This window comes from Clarias gariepinus, chromosome 18 (genome assembly GCF_024256425.1).
Source record: "Clarias gariepinus isolate MV-2021 ecotype Netherlands chromosome 18, CGAR_prim_01v2, whole genome shotgun sequence".
Classification (NCBI taxonomy): Eukaryota; Metazoa; Chordata; class Actinopteri; order Siluriformes; family Clariidae; genus Clarias; species Clarias gariepinus.
The window spans coordinates 299,825-321,085 of record NC_071117.1 but is presented as its reverse complement, the minus strand read 5'-3'; the positions used below and the strand labels follow the sequence as shown (position 1 = coordinate 321,085).

General features: G+C 39.3%; 1 protein-coding gene, 1 long non-coding RNA gene and 1 pseudogene across 5 annotated transcripts; 1 reads left to right on the top strand and 2 right to left on the bottom strand.

Moving 5' to 3' along the window:
- Window positions 1-43: 43 nt before the first annotated feature.
- On the top strand, window positions 44-12,617 carry LOC128506934 (uncharacterized; annotated as a pseudogene).
- Window positions 12,618-13,380: 763 nt separating this feature from the next.
- Window positions 13,381-17,407, bottom strand: LOC128506835 (uncharacterized). Of its 4 annotated transcripts, none has more exons than XR_008355752.1 (5): window positions 17,336-17,407; window positions 15,903-15,976; window positions 14,994-15,069; window positions 13,849-13,893; window positions 13,381-13,752 (listed from the first exon to the last, which is right to left on the bottom strand). It is a non-coding gene; the product is annotated as an uncharacterized LOC128506835 (long non-coding RNA). The 4 variants fall into 4 exon arrangements; XR_008355753.1 differs by having other exon boundaries at window positions 14,998-15,069; XR_008355751.1 differs by having other exon boundaries at window positions 13,381-13,893.
- A 690-nt stretch (window positions 17,408-18,097) lies between these two features.
- LOC128506933 (N-lysine methyltransferase KMT5A-A-like) lies at window positions 18,098-20,816 on the bottom strand. Its single transcript, XM_053477548.1, has 4 exons — window positions 20,588-20,816; window positions 20,375-20,504; window positions 18,749-18,941; window positions 18,098-18,175 (listed from the first exon to the last, which is right to left on the bottom strand). Exons 1-4 carry the CDS (start codon window positions 20,703-20,705, stop codon window positions 18,098-18,100), a joined length of 519 nt encoding a protein of 172 aa, XP_053333523.1. The 5' UTR covers window positions 20,706-20,816.
- Window positions 20,817-21,261: the final 445 nt, after the last annotated feature.

Sequence of the window (21,261 nt, the reverse complement as noted above, 5' to 3'; positions counted from 1 at the left end):
TGATCACAGCTCTTACACATATCCGAAGTCCTGTCTAGTTTGGATGTCGGAGTATCGGTACACATCGGTAGAGATCTTTCTTTGATTATTTTTCTCCAGGCTGTGATGTTGTTTGGTGCAGTGGCCAGTGCCAGTGATAATCCAGAAGAGTAAGTTACAATCACACACACACACACACACACAAAGATTTTCTCACTTAAATCACATGGTTAAATACCATTGGGTGAGCAAGGCAGATATTGCTTACTGCAAGTTTCTGATGCAGCGCAGTAAAATGTGTTTTCCTTCATCAGTGTGTGTATATCTGTGTGTGACTATGTGTGTTCCCCCCACAGTCTGTCAGTATCAGTACTACAAGGGTTCTCCTGTAGCGCAGTCCAGACTCTTCCACTGCAGAAAACCCAAGACCTAGTGAGAGCCTGTAGACCACGTGCAGGCAGAGACAAGGTCCTCCTGAAAGAGGCTCAGGTACATACACTCATACACTGTATTTGTTTACATTCTGCACATGGTCTGGAACAGCGCAATAAGTTGAGACTTAAACCTTCGAGGCTACATGAGATCCCGCACAAACTCGTTGTGTTCTGTGTTTCAGCTGGTCTGCATGTACAACTTTGTAAAAGATGATCCATCTTTTAGCTTTACTGATGTCCCCTCTGATTTGCTTCTGTACTACAGGTATGTAAGACAGTCACATACACATGTAGCAGGTCGTTGATGCGTACTGTATATATTGAATAACGTACTGTATAAGGGAAGAAGACAGCTTTACTTCTTTTGATTACTCCTCTGTGTACCAAAACGCACACTTCCCCTGCATTCAAACGTAAACATTTCAAGCATCACAGAATATGGTCATATCTTCTCTCTAATGCGTGTCTTTGTTTTGTAGCTATGAGAATATACAGAAGGAGACCTGCCAGTCATATTTCACTGCCCTGGGCCGTGCAGATTTTTCCATTCTTTCCTCTGTCCTTGACAAACAGACCATCCTGTTCAACGCTGCAAAGGACTGCCTGGTAAAAGATACACAGTAACATGTTCATAGACCAACACACTCAATATTAACACATTATTGTTATGTAAAGAAGACAAACTGGATAGGAACTCCACTGCCATCTCTCCTTAACATATCCATGCTTCACTGGTATGTCACCTGGATCAGCCAACAATTAACAACAACTTTCCATTCTCCATCCTATTTCCAGCTGTTTTCACTTCATCATTACTAATGCCCTGAATTTCCAACCCCGCTTCATCCACCCTTCTCTCTCTGGGGCATCCAACACACTCTCGTTTTTACTTCCTCAATTTTTTTTTTGCAGAGCTCAGTTCATCTGGCCAATTAGTAGAAATTCTAGCTTACTTCTTATTCCTGTTTGTCGAACCGCTTCCACATCTGAGGCATCTGTCTCACGTCTTCTCTGAATTTTACACAACAGTCTTCTTCTTTTGGCTTCCACCATTATAATCTATCTTTCCCTTATGGTTTGTAAATCTGTAGGATATATCTGGTGTGAGTCTGACCAGGGATCAGGTGGCGATGCTGGGGAATATGGCTTGCACACTGGACGCCTCCTACATCCAGAACTCTGACCCTCTCATTTTGGAGAACCTAAAGAACTGTGGAGATCTATCTGACTCCCAGATAACTGCTGTACTGTCACTGCTCCTCAGTGGAAACACTGCTTATGGGTAAGACAGAGCTTGAAGAAAACAACTTTTCTGAACCTTCGTTACAATACATTTTTTAAATGAATCATTTTTGTATTATACTGTACATGAATAAGATGTCACAAACATTGATATTTTAATCAGCAATCCGTCAACGTGGAACGAGCAGACAGTGCATCAACTTGGCATCCTGGCTGTCTACTTCACATCAGACCTCTGCGACAAACTTAGCTTTGTATGTAAACATGTTCAGTTTTCATTTGGTGAAAAATGCTTCATTTGTTTATGGAATGTTAGATAAGTTTTACTCATTTACCCTACTGTCTGTGCTTATTGTTGCAGAATGTAAAGAGGGAGATCCTGTCAGTCCTGAGAGAGCAGAAGATCCCGATCAAGATCCTAAGGACATTCTTTACGAAATGCAACTCAGAAGATGCAACAGGTAACAGTATTCACAGTGTAAAGCACACTGAGATAGAGAGATATAGTTTCAGATTCTCTCCGTCCGTGACTGACTTCCTGTTCTGTGTGTAACAGTGAGCGACATCTCAGCGGTGACGATTTCAGATCCGTCGTTCCCTTTCGGCTTTAATTCCACCCAGTTTGATCTGTATCTGGACATCTCCGTCCTGCAGTACAACCTGGCAGCCATCACTGAGAAAGTGGTGGACATCAGCCTCCAGACTGTCATTCTGAAAAAGTTAAACCAGGTCAGCAGCACTGAATGCTGGAGTCTTTCACACTACAGGAAACAAGAGATTGTTTGTGTCATTTCAGTTATAGGATTCTGACCTTCCTGACAGAGTTGGGTTAAATGTGATATTGGGAGCTTGTTTGTTGTCCAAGTGTACTTCTGCCAAAACTGGGTTGTTTTGCATTGAGAGTTGAAATTTTGTCTTTGCGTGTATGTTGCATTTCCCCAATTTGGATAGTGTGTGTTAATTGCTGATTTTGTGTCCATATGTAGATTTACCCATCAGGCCTTGATGATGGTGTGCTGCAGCTTCTGGGCTCCACTTCTCGTGTGGCCACTACAGATGACATCAGCAAGTGGAACATTAACATGATTGACACACTCTACTCTTTAATGGACCCGAACAATGGACCCTGGGACCCACACATGGTAAAGTGTGTGTGTGTGTGTGTGTGTGTGTGTGTGAGAGAGAGAGAGAGAGAGAGGATCTGTGATCCTACAGATCCTCATTTTCAGTGCTCAGACACTGATGTGCTTGCTACAAGAATAATGTTTGTGTGTTTTGTAGAGTCAAGCACTGATTATGAGGTATTTGAGCACGGAGGATCACTATCTGGAAAGTGCGGAAATTAACGCAATCGGTTCCAACATCTGTACTTTAAACGTCAGTGTACTGCAAACCATCACTGCTGAGAGCCTAAAGTAAGTACACCCTCGTAGGCACACCCTTCCATAAACATTGATGAACAAATGAAAGAAATTTAAGAAAAAAATGAGTACAGTAGTTCTCACCTAGATTTTTTCATTATGCAGGACGGTCCTGTCTCCAGATCTGTCGTCATGTTCTATTGAACAAAAATCTGTTCTGTACATCATCGCCAACTCTTCATTCAGCAATGAACACAGCAATACCCTGACATTCTACCAACTCATAAGACCTTACTTGGGTAAAGCACACATCCACATTACAGACAGTATTACAGACAAGCAAAGACATGAATTAGTTTTTTTTTTTTTTAAACAGCAGTATTGGAAATGAATTTAAAGAATTCACATGAATGCACACACACACACACACACACACAAAGAACTGGATTCTTTAAGAATTTTTTCTATCTATGTGTGTGTAGGTGGAGCTCCTCTGGAGGATATACAAGCTCTTTCTACCCAGAATATCATCATGGACATCACCACATTTATCAGTCTAAACCCTGCTGTTCTCAAGGTATAAAACATAAAATGAACAGAGGTTTGAGTTATTATACAGAGGTATCTTGGCATATACTGTAAATTTTATACATTCTGGAGGCGAGTTCTTAAGGTAAAATTAAGTATTTTCCCATTGCAAATAACGGAAATGCAAATAATCCATTCCAGCCACCAAAAATGTACCAATATTCCCAATTTGGTCATATTTTTGCATCTAAAAACAAGCAGAAAATTTAAAAAAGACATTGAAATAAAACCAAATATGAAATGAATAGACAATAAATCTCAGTTAATCTTAATTTTGTAATTTCTTTTGGCACCAGCTGCTTCAAAAACAAAACTGAAAGTGGTTCCCTTTTCTTCTTACTGCCATTCCTGCTAACATTCTTCGGGAGCGTGGTGCTATGTATTTATTAAATCCTGCAAAAAATGCAATAAACCAGGGCTGCAACTAACGATTATTTTGATAATCGATTAGTTGGGCGATTATGTTTTCGATTAATCGATTAATCGGATAAAACCTAACCGCTTCTTTAATTTGATATTTCGCTTATAACTATTTTTAAAAAAAAATCAGGGTGTTATTTATGTATAAACATAAACTTTTAAAAATGCAAAAGCCACATAAAGAGTTTAATAATCTTTAATTTTGACATTTTAAACCTTAAATGAAATGTAGTATATAATATATACAGTGTATATATATAAATATATATATATATATATATATACTCAACAAGAATATAAACGCAACACCCTTGTTTCTGCTCCGATTTTTTATGAGATGGACTTAAAGATCTAAAATTAATTCCAGATACACAATATTCCCATTTCTCTCAAACATTGTTCACAAATCAGTCTAAATGTGTGATAGTGAGCGCTTCTGCTTTGCTGAGATAATCCATCCCACCTCACAGGTGTGCCACATCAAGATGCTGATCTGACATCATGAGTAGTGCACAGGTGTACCTTATACTGCCCACAATAAAAGGCCACCCTGAAATGTTGGAGAGAAATGGTAATATTGTGTAACTGGAATGAATTTTAGATCTTTAAGTCCATCTCATGAAAAATCGGAGCAGAAACAAAGGTGTTGCGTTTATATTTTTGTTGAGTGTATATAGTTTAAAAAATACACGGGGCGCGCGCTTTTTCCTGCAGACGCTTCTGTAACCTCCATTGCGCGAGCGGCTGTGTATCTGTGCTTCTTGTGGTCGCGCGCCTCAGTGACGTAAGCAGCCCAACTAATCGATAACGGCATTCGTTGACAACGAATTTCATTATCGATAATTATCGATTTTATCGATTAGTTGTTGCAGCCCTACAATAAACCAACAAAAAAAAAATGTGTGAACTTGCTTCGCTTGGTTTTCCACTGATGCAAACAAGTTTGGAACGGCTCTCTGAAGTGCGCACAATGTAGCAGGCCCCCGATTCAGCTCGGTTCGGCTCGGTTCGGTCTCTTTTATGCCGAAAATGCTTGTTGTGCCGAGGCAAATTTCCTGCAAAATGTTTAGTTCTTAGGGCAAAAATACATGAGGCGGGGTGTTCGTATGCTAAGATACCACTGTATAAAGAAAGACTGTGGAGTAACTTGATGATGAACTGTTTTTGTGTGTGCCAGATGCTGAATGTGAGCACAGTAAGGGGTCTAATGGGGGTAAACATTGCGGAACTGCAGCTGTTTGAGAACTCATCAGTGGTTCAGTCCTGGGTGTCACAACAGAACCAGTCTGATCTGAATACACTGAATCTTGGCATCATCAACCACAACCCTTGTTTTGGTGTAGACAGGTGGGCAGTTTTACAGTATCAAGTGAAAAAGAATAAACTTTGTAGAAAATGTTTAAGTACAGTAGGTATGTACTATAATTCTTTTTCTCCACCCAGTCAACAACTTCATGGCGAGATTGCATCCGGAAATGTTTCTGCAGTGCTGTGCAATTTCAGCATTCCTGACTATGCCTGCTCATCAGTGAGTTCTCTAACAATAGAAATCACCTCTGCTCACGCTCAGTCCTGTTGTGTACAAAAGAAATTTTCTGTTTCCTTTCTTTCAAGGCTGTTGTTCTAACCTCTGATGATCTGGCCACACTGCTCACATGTGAACTATCAAGCAGCGTGATCTACTCCAAAGAAGCTTGGAGACGTTTCTTCCAGAATTTTGCTGGACCTTTGGATGAAGCATTGGACAGGTTTTCCATCATGGTATGACCATGTTATCGGTGCTGTGGTCAAAATGTACATTTGTGTCAAACAGTGCACTGAAGTTTATTCTCTTCCCTGTAGAACATCAGCAGCATTCAGTCTGACCCAAATATACTTGATGCCATCGGGGAGGTGATAATCAGTAACTTCAACACAGAACAGCTGATGAATGTCACATTTATCAGCAAGTGGTTCCAGGTCAGGCTAAGACCATTTTTGTCATCAGTGTCCACACACTTTCTCTCCAGCCTCAGTTCCAAGAACTTCAACTGCAAGAGCTACCAAGTTGTGTAAGGATGGACAGGGGAATGTCAGAACGCCACATGTGTACTTTAGGCCATGAATATGAAGTAATTCATGACAAAACCTGTTTTGTTTTCCTAAAACCTAGGGTGGAAGCTCTCAGTAGTCTAGAACCTCTCATGAATGAGGATCAGAAGCATTCAGTCTTCACTACCTTGATCTTTCCCTTTCTGTCAAGAGTTGACCTGCCAGGTACGTAGGCTACTTTAAAGTGCCCTTAAACAGAAAGGTGACAGTCCCAACCATGGTTAAATTAAGATAATTGACTACCTAAAGAAAATGCCCCAAGAGCCATTAAGGAATGTTTTGATGAATGTATCTAATGGTCTCTGATCATTTTAGATCCTGGCTGTGTTTCCGACACTTCTGGCAGCAATGACTGGCTTAAAATTAACCTGAGGATTTTCTCCGTTTATGCCTCCTTGGAGGATCTCAGAATTCTGAACGCGAATTTCTCCAGCGTGAGTAACATCACAGTTGCAGTAACTGCTCGTTTCTCTTGAGGTCGCAGTTCAATTCAATTCAAATCAATTTTATTTGTATAGCACTTTCAACAATTGTCATTGTCGCAAAGCAGCTTGACACAATCAAAGGAATTATTAAATTCTGTATGGAATGTAAGTGTGCATAAATCAAGATGAGCAGATTGTCCCTGGTAAGCAAGCCGCGGGCGACAGTGGCAAGGAACAATCTCCCTGAGATGGTAAAAGAAAGAAACCTTGAGAGGAACCAGACTCAACAGGGAACCCATCCTCATTTGGGTGAAACAGAAAGCAGGAAGTGATCTGCATTTATACATTGTGTTAGATGGCAGGCAGTTCAGCTATAACAGTTGATGTTAATTGATGTAAATATGGAGTCCAGGTAGTTATTAGAGACAATTGCAATCTTGAACTATCGAGCAACCGCAGCCAAGTCAAGTCCTCAGAGAAACAGCTGTCAACAGCAGTTGAGACCAGAACCGTCTTTATGGTAGAGTGAAACCATCCCCAGACACCGGACGCTTTCCAAAGAGACACACAGGGCATCCATGCGATGAGATCTCCAACCAGAAGCGGGGCACCAGGATGGGTCAGACAGGTCCGGAGGGCAGAGGGAGTCTGGAACACTGGCAGCTCAGGAACGACATGTGTAGCTTAACAGAGGGAGGAAAGAGAGAGAGGGGGAGAGAGAGAAGAGAGAGAGGGGGGAAGAGAACAAAAGAGGGGAGAGCAGAAGAGGAGAGAGAACAGTTAGGTATGGTCGCAGTCACATAATGTATAATTCGATTGTATATTTAGTGTAGAGTGCAAGCAGAGACTCCGGCAGGACTAACTATAACAGGATAACTAAAAGGGAGAGCCAGAAGGAAACACAGACATGAGTGCTCCCTGAGATGTAAAGGAAACAATCATTCTAGCTGAATGCGGTCCTGTGACTAGAACTTCTGTCTTATCAGGATTAAGCAGAAAGACATTAATTAGCATCCAATCTCTTATGTCCTGAGCACACATTGCACAAATTTAGTAAGCTGATTTTTCTCATCTGGTTTTGCTGAGACATATAACTGTGTGTCGTCAGCCTAACAATGAAAACTAATACCATGTTTACGGATTATGTTGCCAAGAGGAAGCATGTATAGGGAAAAAAGCAGTGGGCCTAAAACCGAACCTTGTGGAACATCAAATTCCACTTGAGAGCATGCAGAATAATCACCATTTAAGTTTACATACTGATAACAATTGGTCAAATAGGATCTGAGCCAGGAGAGGGCTGTACTCTTAATTCCTACTACATTTTCCAATCTGTGAAGAAGAATCCCATGATCAATGGTGTCAAACGCTGTACTGAGGTCGAGTAAAACAAGCATAGTTACACAACCCTGATCAGAGGCCAATAGGAGGTCATTTACTACTTTAACGAGTGCTGCTTCTATGCTGTGATGAGGCCTTAATCCTGACTGATAAGCAGTTGAGTATAGTAGTAAAAGATGGTCTCTGGATTTTGTTTGGGAGAATCGCTGCATCACTGTCCCTTTGCTTTCCATGTTTGTTTTCATCCTTCACACTCCTGCCATCGGAAAAAAGTTACAGAAGCATTCGGGTACACACGTCCAGGCTGTACGTCCGCCTCAGATCAACTCAACTACCTCAAAACATTGGGACTGGACTGATTAATCAACACAACCGCAAACGGATTGATCAACCAAACTATTGTACACACCAACTTGTAAATGTGCTTTTGCACAATATTCATTACTTGATCTTTTTTGCACTAACTATTTTATTCCTTGCTTCTACTTACGGAACGTTTACTTTTTACCGTTTCTCCTCGCACTACCTCAACTCATTACCTCAACACCACAGAGTATTGTAATGTCATGTTTGTCGCACTGGCACTTTGTCGCTCTTGTTTGCACATTTGCACGTGCACTTTATGTTGTCTCTTCTTTGTAAAAACTTAGATAGTTCCCAGCTAGTCAGCTAAATAGGTCTCTTAGTTAGCTAGTTAGTTTTCCTGTTAATTTATGTTGTAAATTTATGTTGAATGTAGGATCTTGGTCCTGGACAAATGTTGTTTCGTTTCACTGTGTACTAACTTTATATGGTTGAAGTGACAATAAAGCCGACTTGACTTGACTTGACTTGACCTGGTGTGAACAGAATGTGTGACATGCATATTTTGTCCTGCAGGTGGCAGTATTAGGCTTGCTGTCCAGTGAGCAGAAGGCACAGTTCATCTTGCAGCCAGATTCAGGAGTGTTGGGAAATGAGTCTGTGTTTAGAGAGGTGTTCAGCAATATGGTGGCATCTTTAGATCTAATCCAACTTGGCAGCTTCTTCACAGCCTTCAACCAGACTTCAAAACAAGTGAGGATCTCTGTAGTCCACATCCAGGACACATTTTCTTTTGGATGCCACACATTTATTTTGTGCACAAGAATTATTAAAGTCCACATGTGTTCAGGCTGTTTACCCATATTGCTGTGTGTTTACAGATGAACTCGAGCATTTCTACAGCAATTTCCGAAATCATCCTTAATGTGACACTTTTAAATCTGGCACCAGACTTCCAAAGTTTCAGCCCAGAAGAATTTGCCCTGTGGTTCCAGACCTACCTTTCCTTCTTTCTTCCTGTGATTGGTCCAAACACCCTGTCAGTCATCCCCATGAACATCAGCGGTGACTCCTACAGAGAGATGTGAGCTCCTCCTCAACATGCACACACAGATCTATTCTATCTATTTTATTTGCAATTCATCATGATTTTTCTGTTGTTGTGTTCACAGAGTGATAGGACTTGATAATGTGTACAGTCACCTCACCAATACACAGTCCAACACTGTCTTCAATCACACACTAGACTATCTCCAGTACCAGTCGAGTCAAGGTGTGTGTGTGTGTGTGTGTGTGTGTGTGTGTGTGTGTGTGTGTGTGTTTGTTTGTTTGTTTGTTTTAAGTATGCATGCTCCAGCTTGTGTATTTGCTGACTTCGGCTATTTCTGTGTGCGGGCAGTGATCAGGAGATGCAATTGAATGTCATGCATTCACTGGTCTGGTGTTATCAGTCTAAAGTCTTTGTAGACATTTATTTATTCATGCATTTATTTTATTTGTGGCATATTTTGCTTCGCAGGCCTGAGATATTACAGCAGTGGGAGCTTCTTCATGTTCCTGAACCAGTTCTTCCGCAGTTTTGGATTCCCTAACCTGAAGGATTTCCTGTCTCTGATCCCAGCTGATCGACAGGCAGAGGTATCTCTGATCTATCGTACCGGTCCGATTGGTTAATTGCTCAGTAAAAGTTTTACGTTGCTGTCAGTAAGTTGCCCAAGTCCCCCTATGTAATGAGTGCATTGTCTCTAATCTGTGTCCTTAAGATTTTGGACTCCATCTCTGTGGAAGAACTCAGTGAGTTCTTGAACAGGCCAGATGCAGTCACTGATGGGGCTGAGCTCTGCACGCTCCTCAACAACTACAATATGACCAATCAGTACCTAGAAAGGGTATACCAGGCGTTATTTTATCCCCGTTTTAGTCCATGTGGATTTCCTGCCTTTATTTACTCTTGATTGACCTGATTGATGGCACAATCCATGTTTCTCTCTACAGGAACCCGTTTTGTCCTCAGCTTTGGCCAGCCTCACGTTGGCCTGTGTCTGGCCTCAGGCTCTCAGGGCCTCTTCTCCAGCGGATGTAGAACAGTGGTTTGATTTCACACTGGTTAACTACCTTCCCTACCTCACCTTCCAACTCATCAGCTCCACCCAGCTCAGTGAGGCCTCCTGTCTATCATACAGGAAACTGTAAGTCTTTGTTGGATGAAGCATTACATAAGGATCTCAGCATCAACACTTCCCCCTGTCTGTTGGCTAAAATACTCTTGTAAAACCTGTATTAACGTGACCTCTGTTTATGTGTGTCTCATCAGGGTGTCTGTCCTTGGAAAAAACTACAACTTTTCTGCGACTAATTTTGCTCCAGCTGATGTGTACAGCTCTATAAGAGCATATCTGACCAACAATGGTAAGCATAATTAGAATAAGAATAATCTCTCTTTTGTTTCTCTGTACTGAATGGTACTGAACACTCATTTCTTATATTTGTGGGCCTCATAACTATAGCATAACTATGTGAATGTGTATGATGCAGATGGCAGGCCCCGCTGCTTTAACTCCTCAGATCCTCTTCTGAACTCCACTGCATGGTTTGCTGACAACATTGGATTCTTTATCACTTTCATCAGTCTCTCTGATCTGCATTCATTCCTATCAGGAAACATGGTAACATACACACACACAACCTCACACACCCATACCTAGATATCTGTAGGTATTCATGTTGGACATTTAGACATTTATACAAGTGATTGCTTCGGATCATCTTCATATACGGTATCTGTAAACTGTATTAAACAACACACACCCATTTTGTGTGTGTTTGGTATTGTGTCCTTCAGACAAGTGTGTTGCTGGAGAACTCAGAAAATCTTCAGCTGTTCAACAACTCTGGAATATCAGCCATCGTCCTCGAATACTACACAACAGAGTTATACACCCAGAATCCTGACTTCAGCCCACTCAGGTAACACACTACACTCAACACCACACACCAAGCTACTTATTTGATTTGTTTCTCTGTGCTGGCATTTATGAAAGTTGGTTTGTGTTCTCATAGATTGCCAGCTGGACTGCTGTGTCATTCTCCATCGTCCATGTTTGATGATCTTGGAGATTCAGATGTCCAGACCATCCTGAGGAGCATCAACAACTACTGCACAGCAATTACTCCAGAGGTGATGAATCAATAAGACCCTGTCCGTTCACCAGTCAATTATTCCGTAGTAGCGTGACTGACCTATAATCCTCTTCTCCCTTCAGGTCACAGCTGTGCTGGTGGCAAAGGTCCCCAACATATCTGCGTCCACCATTCAATCTTTGGGCAGCCAGTGTGTGGGCCTGACTGTGGGCCAGATAAGCTCCGCCCCCTCCAATGCTATAATCAGCTCTCTATCCACACTCAGTAACATCAGTGGCTGGGACCAGGGCCAAGTGAACGCCCTCATCCAGAGCATCATTAATGCAGGCTTTAATGTAAGTGTACACTGCACACCTGGCAGCAATGTCGATCTACGTTACTGAAAGCAAGACCATGTATATTTACAGCGATTTCCACCTGTACATAACACAATTCTCTTGCTGTTCAAACATTTACCATCTCCTCCCTTATTGCATTTAAAAACCAAAAAAGTAAGGCTCTGTTTTTGTTTTTGGTTTGCCTCACAGGTCAGCAGTGCCTCCTCTCTGGTGTCCCTGGGAACACTCATCAGTGGTGTTCCTTCTGCAACCATCTCCAACATCCCATATTCTGAGATTGTGTCTCTATCCCAGAATCCAACATTCATCAATAACATTCTCTCAGCTCCAACTGTTCTGCAAGAGACATTCGTCCAGAAGGTATGCGCTCTTTCTCTTTTCCTATTCACCATGGATGTTTTACAGACATCTTGAAGTCCTGTCCAAACTGCAGAGAGACGGGGAAGCATGTAGAACTTAAACAGTCTGGGGAGACTATCAGAAAATGCCGACAATATTAAAGATTAATTCAATTTCCAGCAAATGTAGTTTTAGACAAAAAATGTAAAGAAACTGAAATATTGAAAAAAAATGTAAAGGTCTTCGACACTGTCTTCCAGATAATCTCTGTAGACCAAACTGAAGCGATAGCGAATGTTCCAGGGGGACTGGTGATGTATATCCCACTTGTTCTACTGACATCTCTGAGCTCTGAAGACATTTCACTCATCAACACCCAGAGCTGGAGTCATAAACAGGTAACTGAACCGACCCACATTGCTGGAGACATGTCAATCCTTATAGAGTAACACAGTATGACTGTGATCACAGCTCTTACACATATCTGAAGTCCTGTCTAGTTTGGATGTCGGAGTATCGGTACACATCGGTAGAGATCTTTCTTTGATTATTTTTCTCCAGGCTGTGATGTTGTTTGGTGCAGTGGCCAGTGCCAGTGATAATCCAGAGGAGTGAGTTACAATCACACACACACACACACACACCTATACTGGTTTTTGTGGTTTAAAAGGTCTTTAAAGGCCAAACCAGTAGGGTGGTGGTTTAAGGAGACCCACCTTTCCCAATGCTTTACAGAGATGAGAATACTATCAAAAAATTTCTTTTGTTCTGCAGAAAAAGAATCTCACTCAGGATTTCCTATACACACAACAGAACTCAAAATATGATAACATGATATTTAAGTGGTACATAAGGACTTCCCCGCCCACTCCTAAAAGTACCCGCCCCTGTGAAAATTGGGGTTTACTAGGTCCTACTGATTTATGACGCCATGCAGTTTACAACACACAGAAAAAGTAAATTTGCTGGTTTATAGGAACAAATGTGTTTTACTGGCACATTATAGTAAACAACACACAAACATGACAATACTGTGCACTGCCAGGACCAAGGTGATTTGAAAGAACCGTTTTGCAAATACAACACACAATAAAAGATCTTACAGTACTACAGGGACAAATGTGTTTTATTGGAACATATCCAAATGCAACACACAAAATTGACAACAGTGCATTGCCAGGATAAACACAAGTACTATTATATTAAATTTTTATTATAATATTGAAATAATAATATTGAAAAACTTTTTTTTAGTTCAAGCATGCCAAGTGAAGAAACAGACATCCATCATGTACAACTATGTACTTTCATAGGCATCTTAATCCATTGAACCATTCAAAACAACCTAAATAAAATAAGGCATAGCTATATATATATAATCAATAAAACATAAGATGAAACCTAAACCAGTTATTCAAAATAAAATGTTAAAGCAGAATTTAAGAACAACTGTAGAATTTAAAAACAATCTGCTGCATATGTAAATGAAAAACAAAATAAGTGGACAAAAAAATCTCAAAGAAATAACGTACTTGCTTGTGTATCACTTATTTTGGGCTTTCCTTTTCAAGCAAAGACCTCCATTTCTTACAAAGTCTAACACTGCTGGCATTCAGACAAAGTGCCGAGTTTCCCTTTAGTTATATGTGCTTTCAAAAGTGTCATCACAGTTGTAAAAAAATCTCAGCATTGGACCAACACACTCTTCAACTTATTCATGGGTTCCCAATCTTTGTCCTGGACTCATTACCTGTACATAAGAATACTTACTTTATTAAGCCTGAATTTTGTGGGAGGTTCATGTACTTACATTGCTGGCTATATTCCAATGTAAAATCTCAGGTACCTTGAGAAACTTCAGGAGGTGTTTCAGTGGGCATCTTCTGAATACCTGCAAGACATAAGCAATGCACTGATAAGAAACCTCAACAGTTCTTAAGCACATACCCAAAATTCTAATTATATGGCCAGCAAACATCTGAAGAAAATACAATATGTAAAACAACCTATATTGATCACTGCTACTCTGAATTCTAAAAAAAGAACATTCTACGAACAGTGATGCATGGTGGTGGAAATGTAAGGTCTGGGGCTTCTTTTTGCTGGACCGAAAATAGGCCAAAGTGGGGCCCAAAATGAGTGGTGCAACAAGTCAAGCCAAGTCATTTTACAGCCAAGTGATACTATTTATCCTTTCCTGATTTTTCTGTATTTCCATCATGTTTATTCTACGTAAAGCTGCTTTATAACTACTACTTTGACAATTGGGAAAAGCTATATACAGTTAAAACCAGATATTTACATGCACTTGAAAAATTAATTAATACTAAATAAAAAAAACCCTTTTTTTTTCCTTTACTGTCAAACATTAAATCAAAGTAAAACAGGAAAAGTTTTGTACCCTTATTTTTTTCAGTAAAGAAAGAACTTTTTTTTTCTGAAAGTGTATGTAAATATCTGGTTTCAACTGTAAATAAGGTTTCATTGACTTAAGTTGAACAAGTAGTTCAAGTGTACATTCTCAAGTTTTATAAAAGGTAATTTTATGCATATTGGTGTCAATATGAAAGAGATTTTACCTATAATCTCCCTGAATTGTACATCTGCATAATAGGAACTTCCCTGTGTACTGCAACACTATACATACAGCATATGCCTTAAAATATTGCCACTACAGTACGGACATCACATATTTAACGGAAATTATAAAAACACTTTATAAAACCTGACCATATACAGTTTAACCACTTAACAACTTGCTTGATTACAAATTTAAAGCTGTGTAATACAGAGGAAAAGTATATTTAAAGGAAAGAAATAACTAAATTCGTCCTAAATATAGCATCTCTAATTTTAACAATATTCTAGTCATGCACTAATTAATAAATGTAAACATTTCAACTATATAAAACATTTAGTCTATAGGTAATTATTCCCTAAATACAATTATGGGTTAAAAATGTACAGATATACATTAAGATGAGTCCATACCTACATGATTAGAGGCACCAGCAGGAACGTTATCTTCAGCATCAGGTCCACTGGCTTCACACTGTCACAATCTCACCTTAAAGTAAAAGTGACATGAGAAATGTCAAAATGTGTTTAACATGCACACAACATCAAACAGGGACTAAAATGACTGCAGAGTTTCTGTTAAAATTTGCTGAGGCCCAGGGCAAAATCATGAAGAGCAGTACTGTCCCTTTCCTGAAAACTTGCAGTATTTTTTACACATCGCCAGCATGTCTATGATTAAAAACAATCATTCTTGCAAGTGTTGCTTTGGCAAGATCAATGTAGACCTGAGATGATGTTTCTTTGAGTTTCCCAAACGCCATATTTGCAGTCTTCTCAAGGAACTGATGAAGACACTGTACATCTTGGGTGAATGATAGTGTTAATGGTTTGTTAAATTTGGCCTCAATCAGTGTAACTAAGGCAGTGTGTGAAATCAACTCTCTGAAGTATAGAGCTTTTTAAAGGCATCTGTTGATGTTCTGTATGTCTTTATGGACCCTTGCTTTGTGCACTGGTGTGCAGTCATGTTGGAACTGGTGTGAGGTTGTTTTTCAGGGGTTTCAGCCCTTTATTTCCAGTGAAAAACTCTGAATGCTCAAGCATAGCAAGACATTTTAGACAATTTCATCCTTTCAACTTTTTGGGGACCGGTTAGGGATGTCCCCTGCCTGTTCCTGATTGTGTGAAGCTGCTTTGGGACAATGCCAATTGTTAAAAGCGCTATTTAAATAAAATTTAATTTAATTGTTCCAACATGACTGCACACGAGTGCACAAAGCAAGGTCCATAAAGACATGGATGAGCACGTTTGGTGTGGAAGAACTTGACTAACTGTCAAAAGTAACTGTACTCGTAAGGAAAAAAAAAAGTGTCACTTACATCAACTTCTTGGATGCCTTTTTATCTGATGTATCCTGTTGTTCTGGTGTCGGTGAATTCTTAAATGATGTCATCTAAAAACAGTTGTAAAGGTTTAAAATATTTACAGGCATAAAGCAAGCAAACATTTTTTCCATGCCATTTCATGTGATCAGTCGACTTAGCAATCTTATTTCGTTACTACCTTTTACACAGAAGTGGCTATACTCCTGTATAGGCAGACTGTATATACAGACTTAAATATTTAATTTATCAATTAACTTACATCAGTCAATTAACTTACATCAGTCAATTAACTTACATCAGTCAATTAACTTACATCAGTCAATTAACTTACATCAGTCAATTAACTTACATCAGTCAATTAACTTACATCAGTCAATTAACTTACATCATAGACATGCTTAATCTTGGCTATCGCTATTCAGCTTACAGTTTAAGCTGCAATTGTGTTTCTATATATAAATTTTAAATTAAAATTTTGCATTTCCTTGGCCCAAAGAATCATCTCCCACCCCATGTCCCTGTTAAAAACAAGTGTCCTCATAAACAAGGTTTTTGTAAAACTAACAACACACTGAGATTCTTCAGTCAGATCAAACACTGAGAACATGTTCTGAGGATGTCCTAATAAAACAGTGTTCTCTTAAAACTGGTTTCAGTCATACACAATTTTATGAACACTAATACAGTACACTGTCCCAATAATAACTAGTGTCCTCATAGACAAGGGTTTTGTAAAACTCACAACACACAGATTCTTCAGTCAGGACATACTCTTAGAACATGTTCAGGGGGATGTCCTTATAAAACAGATTTATGTCTTACACAACTTTATCAACACTACAAAACACTTTCCCAATAATAATTCGACTGTTTTAAGAGTTCTGCAATGTTTTTTTTTTTTTTACTCCAATTTAGGTGTTTATGACAGTATTCTTTCAGTATTCACACTTTCCTCAGATGGTGATATGGTTGTTTACACAGCGTGTAGAGTTATTGATATGAGGTGTACGCTGGTCAGTTTCTGTGACTCTACACAAGGCCTTTCTAATTGGTTGTATGTTGCTAAGTATCAAGTCATAACATTCTACCCCTGCTTTGTTCCACACTGTACATGTTTGGCACCACAATGCGGTGTTAACCCTGCAAAAGCGGTGTGGATCCTGCTACAGAGCAGTGTTTTAGAACAACAGGTAAAATGCGATGATAATCCCACTCCTTAATTTCAAGTGTGAAACACTCCTTTACATGAAGTTAAAAGTAGGGTTTAGAAAGATGATAACCCGGGGTTAGGCACAGTGTGGAACGGTGTATACAAACACATTCACACAGTATTAAAACCTATACTGACAATGTGTTGTTCCAGTTTTAATAAAAAAGGTCAAATACTGTAAATAATGTCTAACAAATCCATCTAAATATTTAAATACCTGTTCAAGTCCTTGTGTTAATAAGTAAAAGCTCAGCTCCTCTTTAACCAACGACTCTGACAGGATAAACCTGAAAATATTAAGAATAGAAAACATCCAGGTATTAGACTTATAGCTCAATAGGTAAAGACTACAGGTAATCATTTTCCTGAATCATGTAATTCTCAATATTACCTTCTCCCCACCGTTCTTCTCAATATAATTCTGCTTCTCTGAGGACAATTGGGCCATACCAAGGGTAACCTGAAATTCAGGAAAAAGAAAAATATTCTACTACAGGCAAAGGGTTTGAATATTAAATTCTACTTCAGCTCTGACTTCTGACTGAGATGTGGTGTTTAATTCATGGGTAGAATGCTGAACAAAACAATTATCAGGTTATATGCAGCTACAGAAAGGTAAAACACTGCACTAAATGTGTACGTCAACACAGTTCTCACAAACACGACTTTACTGGAATGCAGAATAATTCATTTACCTCATCTGTTACTACGGTCAGTTCTTCACAGGCAGCACTGTCTGATGGCAACTCGCTTATCGGGCACTAAGAAATAAAATTTCACATTCAGAAACACTTTTACTAAGAGAAAGAAAAAACACTTATCCAGCAGAATATCAAACAATGTATACAAAAGATAAAGTCAAAGTTTGCATATTCAGAAAATAAAAACGCTACAATGTCCACACTGTGCACAGATATAATAAACAGTGCACACATTTGTAAGAGTAACTGTAATCGTAAGAATAACACTTTACTCTTTTCTACATCACCTTTTTGAATGCCTTTTTATCTGCTGTATCTTTTTGTTCTGGAGGTGGTGAATTCTTAGACGATGTCATCTAAAAAAAGTTTTGAAGGTTTTAAATATTTACGGGCATAAAGCAAGCAAACAAAAATATTTTTATGCTATTTCATGTAATCAGTCGACTCAGGCTATACTACTGTATATGCAAACTTAAATATTGAATTTATCAAAAGTCAGTTAACTTACATTACAGACATGCTAAATATTGGATATCGCTATTTAGCTCACAGTTTGAGCTGCAATTGTGTTTCTCCATGTGCCAATGTTTACGCAATGAATGCTAAACATGTTGCATGCGAACAGGCACATCAGCACTGTTTTAGACCCGATACCAATTTATAAACGCTAATACAGAACACTGTCCCAAAAACTAGCGTCCTTATGGACTATCCCTAATAACACAGTGAGCATGATTCCATAGACAAAAGATGCAAAAAAAAAAAAACTTTGAAGGGAAAAATTAGCATCCTGCTCCTGAACTTATAGCAACATACTGTAAGACACATTCTCTGGCAGAAACCAGATGTTAAGTGTGTTAAACTGCTTAAAGCATTTAATATACACCAATCCTTTAAAATAATGCACAAAATTACTAACATCTACATACCTTGCATCGCCATGGCCACTCAGAATCGCCGTAATTGTATGTGATCTCTTCACCAGGACAGATGCTTCTTATGGCAAATAAACAAAGATGAGAGTTACCATCCACACGGATGGTCTTCATTCTGCAGTTTGGTTTTATATGGTCATCATTCACCAGTCTCCCAAGGGAGCCATCATCCAGGGCTGCATCAACACTGAACAAATGACAGTGAATCTCTTAATGATACATTACTATTACAATAATACATACTTCTTATTCCAAATAAACACAACAACTGAGAATATCAGCACCAAATGCTTCTCATCGAATATTATATTATTTGAAAAGATGATCATTGAATATTTAATGGTCAATGGTCTTTAAGAAAATAAAACTGGGCCCATATTTACTAAGCATCTCAGAATCACTCATAGGAATCAAAGTTTATTTAGGACTAAAGACTCACCTCAGAGAAGGACATATAGGTTATTTATAAAGCTTTCTATTCTTACTTTCGGCAAGGAGTAAGACTGCGCCAAGGAAAGTGTGAGACGTCACTTTTTACGACACTGAGAGCCGCAAAGTAGTCTGCACATTATAGGAGGTGTTGTAGAGTGTACAAAGTTTTAAACGGTGAAAAAGTGAAATGCTAAAATCAGCGGCAGTTATGTGAAGGTTTTATGCACATGAACAAAACCTATAGATGCGTGACTCGCTGCATGACGTTATTCTAATCACACTGCTCCAATCACAACTGATTAAAGCCCCTATAATAGAGCTGTCTAGGTCAGTCATAATCTGATCAACATGACTTCAAATAAAACGAGAGGATGAGAGTGTTTTGCTTGTGGCGAAGGGAGTAAAATGTAAAGAAATAATTGAAGTAATATTCTGTCCTACTCTTACCTCTAAAGATAAAAAGTCAATGGATGCAATATGTAAAAGCATCAGAGTAACCAGTCAGTTTGTCACACGTACCCCTGAGGAGTGAGAAACATGGGGATGCGCCATGCTAATGAAACGATGAAGTGCTGCTCATAACAAGGAAACAAGAAAACAGTTCACTTAAATAATTTAATACAAGATTAAATGTATATATAATATAATTATTTTAATATGTGCCATGGATTATGCATTCATGCTGCATGGTGGGGAAATGTGCATGATCTGTGAAGTTTAATTTATTATTTCGGACTGCTGGAATTAGTAACCAGAGAAAAAGTTTTACTCCCCCCACCCCCATTTTTGTCTAAACATGCCCGTTATGAGCTCTGTGCTCTGCTAAACCATCTCTCCTCTTCACGTGTTTCTGCCTCAACACCCCTTCCTCACTATTCCCAACCAGTTAGGACACCTCAGGCGCTCTCCAACATTTTGGTGAAGATGGGAATGATTTCCTATTTTAAGAATCTTGGTGAATAGCTCTTACCCCTCCCCATTCATGAAAATAAGGCCAAAATAGCGTCATTCTGAAGTTTTTGGCCATTTAGGAATTGCAGTAGGAGCGATTTCCGACTCTGAGACGCTTGGTGAACATGAGCCCTGATCATTAGTGCTAAATAACCATGCAAATAACTTCCACATCTCCCCCATGTATATAATATTTGTACATACCAAAGGAATTTGCCATTGAATCGAAATTCATACATGAACACTTTGAGGGCATCATGATATATTCTTCGCCTCCGCTCACATTCTTCTCTGCTTATGAGATCTCCTCTGTACTCCAATAGGAAATCTCCCTTATCAAAGTCAGTACAACTAAACACACCTCTCCCTAAATAAGAGGAGTACAGCATGTCATGTACCTGAGACATTAATCATTAATTAAACAATCCCACCTGAACACGTAACACTTACCTTTAAACTCATTTATAAACTGAGCTTCCAGGCCATCTTGATCTTCCTTCTTAAGGCTGAAGTGTGTGGCCTCCTCCAGTGGACTGGGCTTCTTCCTCCTCCTCATCATCATCATCATGTTTTAATCAGACTGTTTCACAGAGGAAAACCTCCTTTATACCACTTCATTTATGGTCAACTTCATATTAATCTGTGTTTATTTATAATATGTGTTAATTTATATGTTTATCTTAACCAGAACACTGTACTGTGAGTCCCCTCTCAGCCCCCCTCACCCCCCCCTCCCCCAAACAAAGACTGTAGTCATGACGACGCGCTACCGTGACGTCACAGGCGCGTGTCACACGCTCAATTTATATATTAAATATAATAAAACAGCTTAAAACTAACTGACCAAAAGTTAAATTAATATTTTAAACACTTATATGTATCCGCGCGCGCCTTTAACAGCGCACGCGACACTTTCTGGCGCCGTTTAACTGACTAAACAAACCAAACTAACTCACGTGCAGTAATTAAGCCGATTAAACGGCGTTATAACTCACCTTTCATATGGCAGCGGCTCCCGACACCGATGTCCTCTTCTCCAGGGTGCAGAGAGTCCAAACTCGATATTAATTCGTCGTGTGTTATATTACTTTACAAACTCCGAGGATTAAAACCCCGCTGTATTA